General features: G+C 44.3%; 2 protein-coding genes across 2 annotated transcripts; both read right to left on the bottom strand.

Annotated features, from left to right (window-relative positions):
- Positions 1-1342: 1342 nt before the first annotated feature.
- LOC109741925 (uncharacterized) lies at positions 1343-3717 on the bottom strand. The gene is made up of 2 exons (XM_020301015.4): positions 2538-3717; positions 1343-1809 (listed from the first exon to the last, which is right to left on the bottom strand). Exons 1-2 carry the CDS (start codon positions 3551-3553, stop codon positions 1629-1631), a joined length of 1197 nt encoding a protein of 398 aa, XP_020156604.1. The 5' UTR covers positions 3554-3717; the 3' UTR covers positions 1343-1628.
- A 4314-nt stretch (positions 3718-8031) lies between these two features.
- Positions 8032-10880, bottom strand: LOC109741917 (chaperone protein ClpB1-like). Its single transcript, XM_073497469.1, has 6 exons — positions 10067-10880; positions 9725-9820; positions 9502-9668; positions 9072-9412; positions 8683-8962; positions 8032-8607 (listed from the first exon to the last, which is right to left on the bottom strand). The coding sequence occupies exons 1-6, from the start codon at positions 10878-10880 to the stop codon at positions 8197-8199; spliced, it is 2109 nt and encodes a 702-aa protein (XP_073353570.1). The 3' UTR covers positions 8032-8196.
- Between the last annotated feature and the right edge of the window lie 5308 nt (positions 10881-16188).

The raw sequence follows: 16188 nt of genomic DNA, 5'->3' as shown, positions 1-16188 counted from the left end.
AGTAACCAACTTTTTTCATTTTCGTTCTTTTTTCTTTTTCAATTTTTAAATTTCATGAATTTGTCCTTTTTAAAAATTGTGTTTTTTCTTAAACATTAACTTTTCCAAATTCTTGAACTTTTATCATATTCGTGATTTTTTTCCTCAAATATGCGAACATTTATATTTCGTGAATTTTTTCATCTCAAATTTGTGATTTTTTTTCAAATTCGTGAACTTTTTTCCTCAAATACCTGAACTTTCCAAATTCGTGATTTTTTCTCAAATTCATAAACTTTTTAAAATTCGTGAACTTTTTAAAATATGTTATTTTATCAAATTCGTGAACTTTTTTTAAACTTGTGAACTTATTCCAAATTCATGAACATTTTTTAAAATTGTGAATTTTTCAAATTCAAGAGCTTTTTTTCAAATCCTACCCCCACCAGGCATACCTGGCAACCATCGACTTCAACGACGCGGCCATGCATCCTCTCCCCAACGCAAACAGCACCCTCACGTCTTCCACGCCCCTACGTGGACATTTGTAAGGCATCTTCAAAGCCCAGTTGTGAGCACCGCCAAAAAAGACATCTAAGCCCCTAATTGGGTTTTGGCACTGATGACAGGTGACTTGAGTGGTTAATGGTTTAACAAGTGTTCAACGAGTAATTAGCCCAAAAGCGTTGAAAGGAATTAGGGTTAGAGACCCACCCAAGCAAATAGTGAAAAGACGACAATACATTTCAATTTCCCATTATTTCTCATGTATTTGAACTGTAGGAAAAGCTGCAATATCAAGAGGGTGAGATTTCATATTATGATATGACACAAACAAAATCATGACAGTTTTCACTGAAAAAAGTTAACCTAAGCGTCATTACGCACAATTTGCGTACCACACATACTAGTGGAAATCGTAGATTAAGGGGTGACACAATGATCTCACCAACAACGCTTCGCAACAAGGAAGGAAACATGCACGACAAAATTACCCAGGTTCAGGTGGTGGGTATCAACCCTACTTATTGTCTTCGTTGATATATCTTATACTAGTGAATACAGATTACAAGAGTATATGATGACTCCAGAACCATAAACAGAATAGTTCCTGTACTGATCTAAGTTCTCCGCACAATTACCGAAGTAGAGTGCCTCGAACCGATAGTCAAAATCTTGTTGCTTCAGGTGGTACAAATCTCTGTGAGAAGAACTGCTGAGGAAGAGGCATGAAGAATGTGGTCCGGAAATTCAGACCGTATGTTGAGCACCACAATTTCCACTTTGTGCCAACCTTACATTCATTATTAAAGCGCACGAGCAGGAGAGAAAGCATAACATTCTGACTCCATGAACAAAGCAATTGAACAATACAGAACAACATCTCCTTGGATAGATTTACTATGCAGGGATATTACAGGGAGCACAAGCACTTCAGCTAAACAACATAGACCCTGTCAGACATCGTGCTTCACTTAACAGCGTGCATCCTAGCGATAAACTAACTTTAGCATGCCCTAACTACGGACTACTTAAGAAGACACAAAACTAAACCCATATATATACAAAAGACTCTGACTGACTGATTGGAGAGGCACAAGTGTCACAGAAAGGTCAACATATGAAGTTGGTGATAACTAACACCAGAGTCATGGAAAATAGGGGTCTTCCTTCTTCTGATATATTGCAAACAACTGCTTCGAGTAACGAAAAGCCATCTTGTGACAGAACTCAAGAGCACGCCGATCGTACTTCTCCAAGTCCTGTGCAGTCTTCTTAAGCGGCCCAGCAGCGTCACCATCCAGAAGAAACTGCGCTACGCGAGAACCCCTAAACACAGAAAACAACTTGCAGGGTGAGACAAACTAGTTCAATGCTAGTTCTTGATCTCTTCCTCAACGACTGAAGTAATATGCTGAAAAATGAAAGCAAAAGAAAATATCACCTATGCTTGTGGTGTGTGTTACTTATTCATATGTCACAAACAGAACTGGGTTATGTGTTTATTACGCTATGACCCAATAGAACAAAAGCTGAACTTGAGCATCAGAACAAACGGTACCTAAAAATGGAGTTTGACATGTTGACAGTTCAACCTACACGCAAGTGGCCTAGATTTCTACACGGGAAAGAGGAGTATTTTGCAAATAGAACTATATCTATTAATCTGAGAAGCCCTGCATTATACATAGAAAAGAGAGGTACTTCACAAATAGAACTGAACATCCAGATCAGTATAACACATGGTCAAGTCAACACAGTATCTATCAACCCCAATGGTAGTAAACCCCTTCTTCTCTAAAGACAAAAGATTTACTATACTGGTCTAGATTAAAGTTCTTGTTGCGAACAAGGCCAAGCTGCCATGCGAATAAAATGCTATGCAGACAATGAGCAGTCCAAATGATGTCAGGACAAAACTAAATAGCAAACGTAGTACGTAAATGGTGATACAACTGTGTGCAGACCTGTCGATTAAAGTGTAAGTAAAGAGGGTACTTGCACTGGGCACTGCATATGCACAAATTAATTGCCCTTAGTAATAGTAGAAGGTATACCTTGGGGCATCTATCTGGCTAAATCCCTTTTTGTTGTGAATTATAGTGGCCTTTTCTGCCTGTTCTTCCTCGGTCTGCATTCGATAGAGGGCACAAACAGCTTTCAGGCGAAGTTCAGGGTGTTCGTCAAATGCTGACAGCATCTCTGCCTCAATCTTCCAATCCTTGCTCTTGGCATTTCTTTTGCCGCGTATCCTAGCCATAAGATCTTCAATAGTTTCCTCATTGTCAGATTCTTCTGGTCCAGCTGAGGGTTCTTCAACAGAATCAGCAGAATTTTCTGAACAATCTGAATCATCTATAAAATCTTTACTATCATCCTCGCTCTCTTCATGATTCTTGGGTTCAAAAAACTCAAGTTCCCGACGTGCAGGTCGCATTCTCTTTGATTGGCTTTCAGTTAACCGAGCGAAACGCCTTTTTGTTCCGGGAGTAGAACACCCCTCCATCCCATATAATTCAGCATCGTCATCCTCACTCTCAATCCCTGTCGTAACTAGAGGTGAACCAGGTTTTTGATTAACAACACGAGCACCCTCACTGCCATCCTCGCTCTCACTGTCACTGTCACTGACTCCACGCAACGCACGCTTCCTGCTGCTTGTAACACCCACCTCCCCATCTCCATGCCCTTGATCATTCTCATCCCCATCCTCACTCTCGCTGTCACTGACCACCCGTGCCGCCGCACACTTCTTGCCTCGCGGCGTGATGAGAACATCATCGTCATCCAGAATCTCATTGACATCAACAGCCATTTCCTCTTCCTCACCGTCACTGACCTCTATGACATGATTCACCGCATGCCCTCCAGAGATGTCGGCTGACTTTTGCTTGCTTCCGCCGAGACCCGCCTCCAATCGACCAGAGCCTCCCTCAGACACGGCCTTCCTCAGTCCCGCGTTCTCGGCTTCGAGGAGCGAGACCCTAGCCTCCAGGCCGGCGATGCGGGATGACTTGGCGGCGAGCTCGGCCTTGAGGGCGTCAACCTTCTTCGAGATCTCCGCGAAGTCCATCTCTATGGCGGCCGCGGCCCCGGCCCCGGCTCCGCCGACGATTTAACGGCAGAGCCCTAGCGGCGGAGCGGCGGCGGAAGGTTGTCGGCCGTGCTGTGTTTCTGTCCGGGAGGGATCTGTGCGTGTGGGAGGTCAGAGGAGAGACTTTGCGCTTTCTGGGCTACGAAACGGGAAGTCTAGGACGAATCAACTTCTCGTTAGTTTGGACTTTGGACCCTGAAGTGCTGGTTGGGGCTTTGGGCCCAAGACAACACTGCCACCGGTTGGGCTTTTTTCATATGTTTGATTTATCGATCTTTTGTGAAATCATAAGAAGTATTTTCTGCTTTCTCTTCTCTGCGAAATCACTAATTAAGGAGTACTCGTTGCAAAGAACAATCCACTTTCCCAGGTTGCGACAAGTGGCGCACATGCAGCGCGCCACTTGTCGCAACTTAGGAGTTTTCCCTTTTTTCGTAGATCCGTTTATTCAAAACGTTTTATCTTTTAAACCGTGCGTCCAAATCTTGAACCGTTTTCACCATTGGATTCCTCGCGTCGAGATCTTCAAAACTAGATTCCATGTTGATAGGTTTTAACGAACTTTTTTTTCATGAAAAAATCGGACGAAAAAAACTGGGCGAAAAAACCGAACCGGGAGCACAGTTTTTTTCCCTTTCCGAAAGAGGCATGCCCGTGCCTCTCGCGAAATCACAACCGTGCCTCTCGTGGAAGCAAAATCGTGACTCTCATGGAAGAAAAAAACAGAAAACGCGTTTTTTCCGTTTCCGAGAGGCACGGCCGTGACTCTCGCGAAAGCACAACCGTGCCTCTCGCGAAAGCAAAATCGTGACTCTCGCGAAAGAAAAAAAACAGAAAACGCGTATTTTTTCCCTTTCTGAGAGGCACGGCCGTGACTCTCGCGAAAGAAAAATAAATAGAAAACGCGTTTTGTTTTTCCCTTTCCGAGAGGCACGGCCGTGACTCTCGCAAAGCACAACCGTGCCTCTCGCGGAAGCAAAACCGTGACTCTCGTGAAAGAAAAAAACAGAAAACACGTTTTTTTTCGTTTCCGAAAGGCACGGCCGTGTCTCTCGCTAAAGCACAACCGTGTCTCTCGCGGAAAAAAAACCTTGCTACACCTTCGATGATGTGTGAGTAGTCCACCACACACCTACGGGTCCATAGTGAGTAGCTAGATGGCTTTCTCTCTCTTTTTGATCTTCAATACAATATTCTCTTCGGAGATCAATCCGATGTAATTTTTTTTGCGGTGTGTTTGTTGAGATATGATGAATTGTGGGTTTATGATTTGAATATTCATTGAAAGTAATTTAGTATTTTATGAACTTTATTATGTGTGATTGTTATACTATGTAATGATTTCCGATCTATGGGTTTTCTTTGGCCAAGTTGATTCGACGATCTTCAATGGAAGTGGTGCATCATAGTAGGTTCAATCTTGCAGTGTCCTCATCCAGTGAAATCAGGGGTAGCGAGGCACGTATTATATTGTTGCTACTAAGGAGAAAATGAAGGGGTTTAATCATATTGCTTGGTTTATTCTATCTACATTATGTCATCTTGCTTAAAGCGTTACTCTGCTTGTCATGAAATTAATATAATAGATGCAGGCGGAAGTCGGTCTATTGGTGGAGTAATAGTAGTAGATGCAGGCTGGAGTCGGTCTACTTGTCACGAACATAATGCCTATATACATGATCATGCCATGAATATCATCATAACTATGTGTTTTTCTATCAATTGCCCAACAGTAATTTGTCTACCCACCGTATGCTTTTTTATGAGAGAGATGTCTCTAGTGAAAACTATGGCCCTCGAATATTTTCTAATTATATTACAAAAACTAAAAATATCTTGCTACAATTTACTTTTTATTTTACTTTGCAATTTATTCATCTACTGCTACCAGATTTAATCCTTGCAATTAACGAGTATAAGGGGATTGACAACCCTCTTGCCCGCGTTGGGTGCAAGTATTTGCTCTTGTGTGTGTAGGTACTGTTGATGGGTGTTTGCGTGGTTCTCCTATTGGTTCAATAACCTCGGTTCTCTACTGAGGGAAATAATATCTGCTACTATATTGCTTCACCCTTCCTCTTTGAGGATAATCCCAGCGCAGCTCACAAGTAGTACATACTGACGTGGCAAAGGGCCAAATGCCAAGCACCCTGGCGTTTCCCAGCCCCGACCTAGACGCCAGGGACCCTGGCGTCTCGTCCTGGTAAGTGAACTAGCCCCATTGGAGAGTGGGTGGGACCCACGACACTCACTTTCCCCAATCCAGCCCGAGCTTGAAATTACCCTTGAGGTGAATGAGTTGGGAGGTGAAATTATAAGCCACTATCTTCCTTTGTTTTTTATTGAAACTTTTGCTCCATATATACATACGTCGTGAGTGTCAGCAATTATAGAAGACTAAATGATAGTTGAGTATGTGGACTTGCTAAACAAAAGCTCTTACATAAGAATCTTCATGAGAATATGATGAACTATAATTGTTTCATTGACTAAGAACAAAGTTTGTTAGTTTTGACGAAAGTTTATGTTTTATACTTCGAAATTGTGATGAATTGCTACTTGCTCACGAGAAGTTTTATGATGGTATATTGCTGTTATGACAATGATCATGATGCTACTATGTTTGTATTTTGTTTTTATCAACACCTCTCTATCTAAACATGTGGTCATGATTATCGATTTCGGCTTTCGCTTGAGGACAAGGGAGGTCTAAGCTTGGGGGAGTTGATAGTCCAATTTGCATCATGTTTTCCTACTGATATTTATAATATTTTTTTTATCATTATTACACTTTGTGATGCAATTCTAATGCATTTTCTCTCTTAATTTGCAAGGTTTATATGAAGAGGGAGATTGCCGGCAGCTGGAATTCTGGACCTGAAAAAGCTACAGTAGAGATACCTATTGTACAAAACTCCAAATGACTTGAAACTTCATGGAGAAATTTCTATGGAATATATAAAAAATACTGGAGCAGAGAAATACCAGAGGGGGCCCACCAGTTGTCCACAAGGCAACACGGTGAGCCCTGATGCCTTGTGGGGCCCACAACTGGCCTCTGGTGCCCATCTTCTACTATATGAGGGGTTTTGACCTAGAAAAAAATCAGGAGAGGACTTTCGGGATGAAGCGCCGCCGTCTCGAGACGGAACCTGGGCAGGAACACTTTTGCTCTCCGGCGGAGCGATTCTGCCAGGGAAACTTCCCTCCCGGAGGGGGAAATCGAAGCCATCAACATCACCAACGATCCTCTCATCATAGGAGGACCAATCTTCACCAACATCTTCACCAGAACCATCTCATCTCAAACCGTAGTTCATCTCTTGTATTCAATCTTTGTCTCAAAACCTTATATTTTTACCTGTGGGTTGCTAGTAGTGTTGATTACATCTTGTAGTTGATGCTAGTTGGTTTATTTGGTGAAAGATTGTATGTTCAGATCCTTAATGCTATTCAATATCCCTGTGATCTTGAACATGAATATGATTTGTGAGTAGTTACTTTTGTTCTTGAGGACATGGGAGAAGTCTTGTTATAAGTAATCATGTGAATTTGGTATTCGGTCGATATTTTGATGATATGTATGTTGTTGCTTCCTTTAGTGGTGTCATGTGAACATCGACTATATGACACTTCACCATACTTGGGCCTAAGGGAAAGCATTGTGGAGTAATAAGTAGATGATGGGTTGCTAGAGTGACAGAAGCTTAAACCCTAGTTCGACAGTTATCGAGCACGGTGGATGCCGGCGGCTGAAAGTAGAACTGGTCGGTGCAGACGATGCCGAGGCTGAACAGGGCGGAGACGGCTGTGAGCCGTCGGGTGTGGAGCCGAGTGAGGCGTCAGGCGCGAGGAGGCTTAGCTTCTCTCATTCTCTTTCGGTTTGATCTTGGCGTGGATAGTTTGAGAAGCACCCCTTTATTTTGGATGAATGGTTGTTGTACTGGGGTTGATTTCATCTCTGCAAGTTGCCCTCAAAATAGATTTGTGCAAGTTTGCGTTTGATGAATGGTTGTAAAACTCAACTATGAAAATGAAAAGGAAAAACGACCGGGTGCTAATTAGACAACTCATAGAATGATTAAAATGTGATCAATACGTTTAATTAGTTCGCCAGCACAATGAACCCTTGGTTGTGTCCCAAGGTCCTTTTTGGTTCAAAGTTCCATGGGAACTGCAGAGGATTTTATTCCTTAAGAATTACTTCCTCCGATCCAAAAAAAGTGTCATGGCTTTAGTTCAAATTTTGATTTGAACTAAAGTCATGACACTTTTTTTTGGATCGGATGGAGTACTATTTTCTATGGGAGTAATACGACTAAATCGTTGCTCGCTGGTAAGTTTCATGACTAGCCTCAACTGTATTTACAGGTTCAATAGCCTAAGTGAGTTTTCTCCTGAATAAATATGGATATGGTGATTGGTCATAAACTCCTCAAAAATATGGATATGGTGATTGGTCATAAACTCATCAAAAAATTTGACAAACTTATCATCAGTGTTTCAAGCTCCATGTGTTCTACAGCTAGCTAAGACCACACTGGTGTAGGCTCACCTCCTTCACCACTTCATACTTCAAACCCTTATTGTCATCAGTAGCTTCAATGCAGATTGTTGAGCCTTCACCGGCTTCTCCTTTGACCAACATCTTGGAAAGAGTTGTCATCACATTCTTTTGCATCCACCTCCTTATGGGTCTTGCACCGTAGGTCTACAAAGAGATGTTGATGCATGGTTACCGAAACATACGAACATGCGGAGAAGAAACAATCTTCAGTCATATGCAAACATGAGGCTTTGAACATGTGATAATTGTGAACAGAACATATACTTACTGGGGTATATGATTCCGATAAGATGGTGTCCAACGCGGCATCACTAACAGAAAGAGAGATGCCCTTGGTAGCTACTCTGGCCATAATGCTCTTCATCTGGATTTTCATTATCTCCTTCAGTTTGTCGTGCGAAAGCGGCTCAAATATAACAATCTCACTCAGTCTGTTGAGAAGCTCAGGCTTGAAGTGCTTGCAAACCTATACGAACAAATACATATAATAATTAGCAATTGCTGCTGCAGCTTTCACAGGGGCTGTCTGGGACTCACAAACCTGTTCCATGAGAAGCTCTTGTGTAGATATTGTTGTGTTTTCTCTAGCCGTCTTTGATATTAGGTAATCAGATCCAAGATTTGAGGTCATGATGATGATGGTATTCTTGAAATCTACAGTCTGGCCTCTGCCATCAGTCAACCTGCTATCATCAAGGATTTGGAGAAAAATATTGAACACCGAGGGATCTGCTTTCTCCACCTCATCAAAAAGGATGACACTGTACGGGTTCCTCCTAACTTTCTCAGTCAGTTGTCCACCATCTTCATGGCCACGATAGCTTTAAATATGTTAAAAGAGACCAGTCAAACTTCAGATTAAGACTAGGTACAATAAGATAATGTAATGCTAAGAAAATAAGAAAACAGCACACAGTATACGAATTAAACCTTGGAGGTGCTCCAACGAGACGCAACACTGAACTACTCCCAACATATTCAGACATGTCAAAGCGAACCAACATCTTCTCACTATCAAAGAGCTGTTCGGCAAGAGCTTTTGCGAGCTCTGTCTTTCCAACACCAGTTGAGCCCAAGAAGAGGAAAGAGCCTATGGGCTGGCCAGGATGATCAAGGCCAACTCTAGAACGTAACACTGCATCTGCGACTAGGTTGACGGCTTCATCCTGGCCAACAACTCGCTGATGCAGTCTGTCCGCTAGGCAGATTAACTTATCCTTCTCCTCTTGATTAAGTGCCGTAACGGGAATTCCAGTCCATCGGCTCACAACCTTCAAATAACAACATAGGAACATTATGGTAAGCATGACTCGTCGATCGCAACAATAGACACAAATATCATTAAGAAAAGAATGCCTACTTGTCCGACATCATCTGGGATGATAATAGCTTCCTTCATTGCCTTTGCAGAGCTACTTTTTGTAGTGTTCACTTCCGCCTTTTTGCGGTTAATCTGCCTCATCTTTTTGCTTGCAGTGGCGCATGCCTCGTCAATTAGATCAATTGCCTTGTCAGGAAACTGACGACCTGCAGTACATATAGAAATAACATCCATCAATTTTCTCCAACACATACATTCTTACCACTAATCAATGCATTGATGTACCCAATGCAACAAGGGTGCTCCAATGTGATTATCCTCTCCCTTAAATTGTACAGCACAACTTTCATGTAAATAGCTTAAATTGGCAAGTGAGCCTTAACAAAGATGAACATCTGACTATAACAAATTAAGATCATATATACTCCATCTTCTTCCCTTATTTTTAAGTATATACTCCCTCCGTAAACTAATATAAGAGCATTTAGATCACTACTTTAGTGATCTAAACACTCTTATCTTAGTTTACAGAGGGAGTACTTCCTAAGTGACTAGGTGGGTGCACATCAAACAACATGAGTAAAACTGATGGTGGGTTCCTCACCGGTGATATAGCGGCCAGCAAGCTGTGCAGCAGCAACAAGAGCTGCATCCTGGATTTCCAAGCCATGGTGATGTTCGTGCCGTTTCTTTAGCGCCTGTAGAATCTCAATGGTTGTGTCCATGCTCGGCTCCTCGACCTGCACCTTTTGGAACCGCCGCTTCAGTGCGGCATCCTTCTCGATGTACTTACGGTACTCATCGAAAGTTGTGGCACCCACGCAGCGGATACGGCCACGGGCCAACGCTGGCTTCAGCATGTTGGCAGCATCCATGGCACTCCTCCTGGACCGCCCGGCGCCAAGAAGCATGTGCATCTCGTCGATGAACAGAATCACCTTGCCGTCCGCGGCCTCCACCTGCTTTATCACGTCCTTCATGCGTCTCTCGAAGGAGCCACGCCACTTGGTCCCAGCCACCAATGCCCCGACGTCGAGCTCAATGACGCGCGCACCGGCGAGAACATCGGGGACCATCCCGGCGGCAATGCGCTGGGCGAGGGCCTCGGCGACAGCCGTCTTGCCAACCCCTGCAGCGCCGACGAGCGCGACGCAGTTCTTGGTCCGGCGGCAGAGGATGGAGACGACACGGTCGATCTCGTCATCGCGGCCGATCACCGGATCGGTTTTTCCAGCCAATGCCGTCATGTCCCGGCCGAACTTCCGCAGGCACGCACGGCGTTGGTAGTACCTCCACGCTGCCCAGCCCACAGCAGCGGCTGCCCCAAGGCAGAGGACGGCTTTGGTGTCGCTAGACACGTGTCCGCCGGAGCGCGGCACAGAGGCTCCCAGCCGATCGTATACTCTAGGCTCCACCATGACCCTATCGAAATGCATATCCTGAACAAGGCAAAACATCCAGTTGTACATAATTACATATACATATATAAAAGACCACAAGTAATTGTCTTGCAGGGATTAAACTTTGTTTTGCATACGGTGTGGAATTCTGTAGCTACTTTAACTAGCAGTCTTAGCATTTTTTGACATCAAGATTGTAGGATCTTGCAAATTGATGGGCAGAAAGTTAACCTTGTTTTTCTTCAGAAAAACAGAGGAAAGCGATTCTCAGGACTCCTGAGAGTAGCTGCTCCGATGATCGCCGCCGCTCCCAGCGATGTCCAGTCCGCAGCCGCTCGGCCCAATGCCGAGGACCCCTCGTCGCCTCGGCTTGGTTAGGTGCACGCAGGCGCCGTTCGAGCCCCCAATCCGCCGACGGGTGCTCCGCCGCTCAACGCCAGAAACCCTCGTCGCCTCGATCTGGGTAGGTGCGCACCGGCGCTGCCCCAGTTCCAATCCACCGGTGGGTGTTCCGCTGCTCACCGCTCACGCCCAGGAGCCCTCGTTGGCTCGACCTTGTCAGGTGCGCGCTGGCGGCGGCGCCGCTCGAGTCCCCGTCCGGTCTGCTCTCGCAGGCAATTTCCTTCTTTTTCGATAACCAACACGCACGCACATGTCCAAGAGTAAAAGGCACGCACTCTCGTGGGTTACCCATTCTAACTGGCCCGTCAGACCTACAATTCAGCTGCTGGTAAATCCCGCTTACGCAGGGCCAGCGCTATGTCTCGCTTATATCGAGACCTAGCGTGCTCTCGCGTCAGGCGCCTTCAAATGTGTATAGAAAAAAATGTTAGACCATGTATTCAATCAATGTGAATCTTGCATTGGAAAAATATTAATTAAGCATTTAAAAAATTGTTAAGATGTGTATTGAAAAAATGTTGGCCATGTATAAAAAATGTTAACTAAGAAAATGAAAAATATTAAATGCATATAAAAAAATGTTTCTCATGTATACGGAAAATGTATACAAAAACTATACAATGTGTGCGAAAAAAGTTGATGATGTTCAAAAAATATCAATCAAGCATTTGAAAAATATATTAAACAAGCATTTGAAAATATTAAATGTGTATTAAAAACATTGACCATTAATTAAAAATCTAATGCTAAATGGATATAAAAAACATTGTCCGTGTATTAAAAATGGTAACATTTTTCTAAAAATATTAATCAAGCATTTTAAAATGTTAAAAAGTTAATTATGTATTACAAATGTTAATCTTGTATTTGGAAAAATGTTTAAATCTGTATAGAATGTTTTGCCAATATATTTAAAAAATATAAAAGTTGTATTTAAAAATATTAAATGTGTATTAGAAAAATATTCTTGACATATACGAAAAATGTAGAATGAAAAGAAAAAGAAATAAAAAAACTTTAAGAAACAATGAAAACAAACAAAGGAAAAAAAGGAAACGAAAGAAAACCGAAGAAACAAGTACGAAAAGAATGGAAGATGGTGAAAACCGATAAAGAAACAAACAAAATACAAAACCATTGAAAACCAAGAAAGAAACATGAAAAATATAAAAAAAAGGAAAATGAGAAAGAAAAGAAAAACGGATGAAGACAATGAAAATAACAAAAGAGAAACCAAAGAAAAAAGGAAACGAAAAGGAAACCGAATAAACAAGTGTAGAAAGAATCAAAAACAGTGAAACCCAATAAAGAAACATAAAAAACAAGAAAACCGTTAGAAACCCAGAAAGAAACAAAGAACCAAAGAAAAATAACAAAAGGAAAGAAAAACCGATGAAAACCATGAAAGAAATAAAAGAGAAACAAAAGAAAAATGAAAGAAGAAAAGAAGAAAGAACGAAGTATAACGATGAAGAAAAGAAAACCATAGAAAACCGGAGAAAAATAAGAAAAGCAAAAAAAAAACTAACAAGTAACATGCTATTGGGTAGACCATACACGCATGTTGTGTAGGAAGGCTTCAGCGAGACGGATGTTAGTCTCGCTATAAGCAAGATATAGCACTCGCGGTTATGAAGTGGGCCTGAATTTTGGCCATCCACACATCCAACTAAGTACATACTCCCTCCTTTCCGGTTTATAGGGCTCAAATCTGAAATCTCATCAACCAAGGCATTTTGTGAGTGGAGGAATATATCTCATACTTTACAAAACTACCCCAATTAAACTCATGCATGCATTTGGATTAATTGCAGTGTATGCATACTTGGCCACTAGATGAGTAGGAACAGTACATGCATTGGCGTGTTCCTTTTTAATTCTTGCATGCAAAGATTTAATGCGCCTCGGAAACTAAAAATTGGATGGAGATGAGCCTTTTAAATTAGAAAAACAAAAAAATTGAGATAAGCCCTATAAATAGAAAAGGAGGGAGTGGGTGGTTTTACCCCTATATTAAAAAAAGTCCAGAAGTCTCTCAATCCTGTGTGACAAAGTGACAATATGGCGTATTTGGTTACATTGGTCCCAGGTTCAGATGAGCTTGGGAGTGAACATTAAATCGTTTAAAATATAAAAAAATCAAAAAAATTGTGGTGAAAGATGCTTGAGCGCGTGATGTTCGTGCAAATTGTGGTGGTATTTGGTATCGAGGAGCTCATGGCAAAAAAAAGTTCACGTCTGAGAGAAACATTTGAAAAGCAACACTATTCACGTCTGGATTTGTCTTTTTGGCACGCGCGCCTCGAATGCCCAAATGTCATCAAAATTTGCATGAACATCACGCTCATATGCATCTTGCTTGCAAAAAAGAAAACTGATTCTTTAAAAAAAATCTTTTTTTGTCGAATTTACTGTTCACGGGGGGCTCCGAAGTCCACTATTGCATGTCGGCATATGTAAAAATATGACTGTTTTCTCTTTAAGAAATGCGGTACAAATGCAGAGCTTACGATACACACGCACACTCCTTTTCTATAAATACATACGCACACATTTGGTCCAACTGAACTGATCGTCTTCCATTTGTATAGACATTGCCGGCGGATGCTAGGCAAAACAAGAACCATGGTGTAGTGAACTAGCGATGTAGCACGACCCACGCCCATCGCCCATGCCGGAGCCATGAATACCAGGCAAACTGTACCACGCACGAGGCCGCAGCACTCCTGTCCCGTCCATACATGATACATGCATGGTGATGGTGATGCACTGCTGCAGTGCTGCTTGCTCGTACTCCTAGGATGCTCGCGGTCCGACGGCGGAGTACGTACGTACTGGTGTGGTGTCGCCGGGCACGGCCGTAACCGCCCCCCCATCCGGGACCGCCATTGACCCGCGGCAGGCTCCGTGGCCCGTACCGTACCAACCAAGTCAGCACGTGAAGGCGCGCCCCACACAGCCCAGGTCGCGCTTGGCAGGCGTAGGCGGCGCTCGTGGGCGACGGGTCGGCCCGCCCAAACTGGCCAGGCATGGCGACCGGTGGCCGCCCCAATCTTCCGCGGTCGCTGCCTCGTCGGAGCTGGACCTTGACGTCGCAACGCCACAACTCCGTCCGGAGCATGCTCAGCTGAAGACGAGAAGTTGCTTCTGTCAACGCTGATCAATAGCCTAAGTGAGTTTTCTCCTGAATAAATATGGATATGGTGATTGGTCATAAACTCCTCAAAAATATGGATATGGTGATTGGTCATAAACTCCTCAAATTTTTTGACAAACTTAGGTGATAAGTCAGCACGTGAAGGCGCGCCCCACACAGCCCAGGTCGCGCTTGGCAGGCGGCGCTCGTGGACGACGGGTCGGCCCGCCCAAGTTTTTTTTTTGAGGGTCATGGCCCGCCCAAGTTGGCCAGGCATGGCGACTCCCCAATCTTCCGCGGTCGTCGGAGCTGGACCTTGACGTCGCAACGCCACAACTCCGGAGTATGCTGAACTGAAGACGAGAAGTTGCTTCTGTCATCGCTAATCCAGCGAGGTGCAGCTTCTGCCAGCTTTAGAGCAACTCCAATGGGGCGACCCATTTCGTCCGCGGCCGTCCGTTTGGGTCGGCGCGGATAAAAAAGTCGGCCCAACACGCTGACCCAAACGGACACGTGTCCGCTTTCGTCCGCTTGCCGACCCATTCCCGGTCCATTTTTGAGCCTGATTTGCGTCGGCGCGGACACGCGACGGACGCGCGCGCGCTCGCCCTCTTTCCTCACCGGGCCCGTTGGTTGGTGGCACATTGGATTCACACCCTCGCCCGCCTGCTTCGTCGCCGACATCGCCGGCCATTTTTTCAGATAAAAATGGATACATAGATAGTTCTAGCGTACACAGATAAAAGAAAAGACCACTACTCGTCACTTTCTGACTCCGACTCGGTAATGTCTTCCTCCGACGTCTGAATGTAGGCGTCAGCATGCTGCTCGTCTTCAAAGTCCCAACCCGACGTTTCTCGTAGCTTCAGTTTCAATAGAGCTGCCTGCTTCCGCGAACGCTTGTCCTCCCGGTAGGCGGCTCCCTCCCTCCTCCTCGCGTCCCTCTCCAACCTCCTTTGCTTGTAGAACTGGCGTTCGTCGACGATGTCCCGCGGGAAGCGTTCGCGCCACACCACCAAGGCTTCTACGTCCATCTCGGCGATGGCGAGGCGACGCTGCCGCCTCCGGTGGACACGACGATCCTCGTCAGTGAAACCGGCGGATCTCGGGTAGGGGGTCCCGAACTGTGCGTCTAAGGCGGATGGTAACAGGAGGCGGGGGACACAATGTTTATCCAGGTTCTGGCCCTCTCGATGGAGGTAATACCCTACTTCCTGCTTGATTGATCTTGATGATATGAGTATTACAAGAGTTGATCTACCACGAGATCGTAGAGGCTAAACCCTAGAAGCTAGCCTATGGTATGATTGTTGTTGTCCTACGGACTAAACCCTCCGGTTTATATGGACACCGGAGGGGGCTAGGGTTACACAGAGTCGGTTACAAGGGAGGAGATCTACATATCCGTATTGCCTGCCAAGCTTGCCTTCCACGCCAAGGAAAGTCCCATCCGGACACGGGACGAAGTCTTCAATCTTGTATCTTCATAGTCCAACAGTCCGGCCAAAGGATATAGTCCGGCTGTCTGAGGACCCCCTAATCCAGGACTCCCTCAGTAGCCCCTGAACCAGGCTTCAATGACGATGAGTCCGGCGTGCAGATTGTCTTCGGCATTGCAAGGCGGATTCCTCCTCCGAATACTCCATAGAAGATTTTGAACACAAGGATAGTATCCGGCTCTGCAAAACAAATTTCACATACCACCGTAGAGAGAATAATATTTCCACAAATCCAATCTGCCGACCGCTTTTCATAATGTGACGTATTGTCGTGGTCTGGTCATGACGA

The sequence above is a fragment of the Aegilops tauschii genome, chromosome 4 (genome assembly GCF_002575655.3).
Source record: "Aegilops tauschii subsp. strangulata cultivar AL8/78 chromosome 4, Aet v6.0, whole genome shotgun sequence".
Lineage (NCBI taxonomy): Eukaryota > Viridiplantae > Streptophyta > Magnoliopsida > Poales > Poaceae > Aegilops > Aegilops tauschii.
Note: the sequence above shows the minus strand (reverse complement) of the source record. Positions and strands in the feature narration are given on the sequence as shown.

Excerpts from the sequence above, each read along its gene's own strand:
- LOC109741925 (XM_020301015.4), bottom strand. The coding sequence starts at position 3,553 with ATGGACTTCGCGGAGATCTCGAAGAAGGTTGACGCCCTCAAGGCCGAG. Across the intron at positions 1,810-2,537 it reads AGCCAGATAGATGCCCCAAG|GGGTTCTCGCGTAGCGCAGT; the intron begins GTATACCTTCTA and ends TTCTGTGTTTAG.
- LOC109741917 (XM_073497469.1), bottom strand. The coding sequence starts at position 10,880 with ATGGTGGAGCCTAGAGTATACGATCGGCTGGGAGCCTCTGTGCCGCGC. Across the intron at positions 9,669-9,724 it reads CATCAATGCATTGATTAGTG|GTCGTCAGTTTCCTGACAAG; the intron begins GTAAGAATGTAT and ends TATGTACTGCAG. Across the intron at positions 9,413-9,501 it reads TCCCAGATGATGTCGGACAA|GTTGTGAGCCGATGGACTGG; the intron begins GTAGGCATTCTT and ends TGTTATTTGAAG.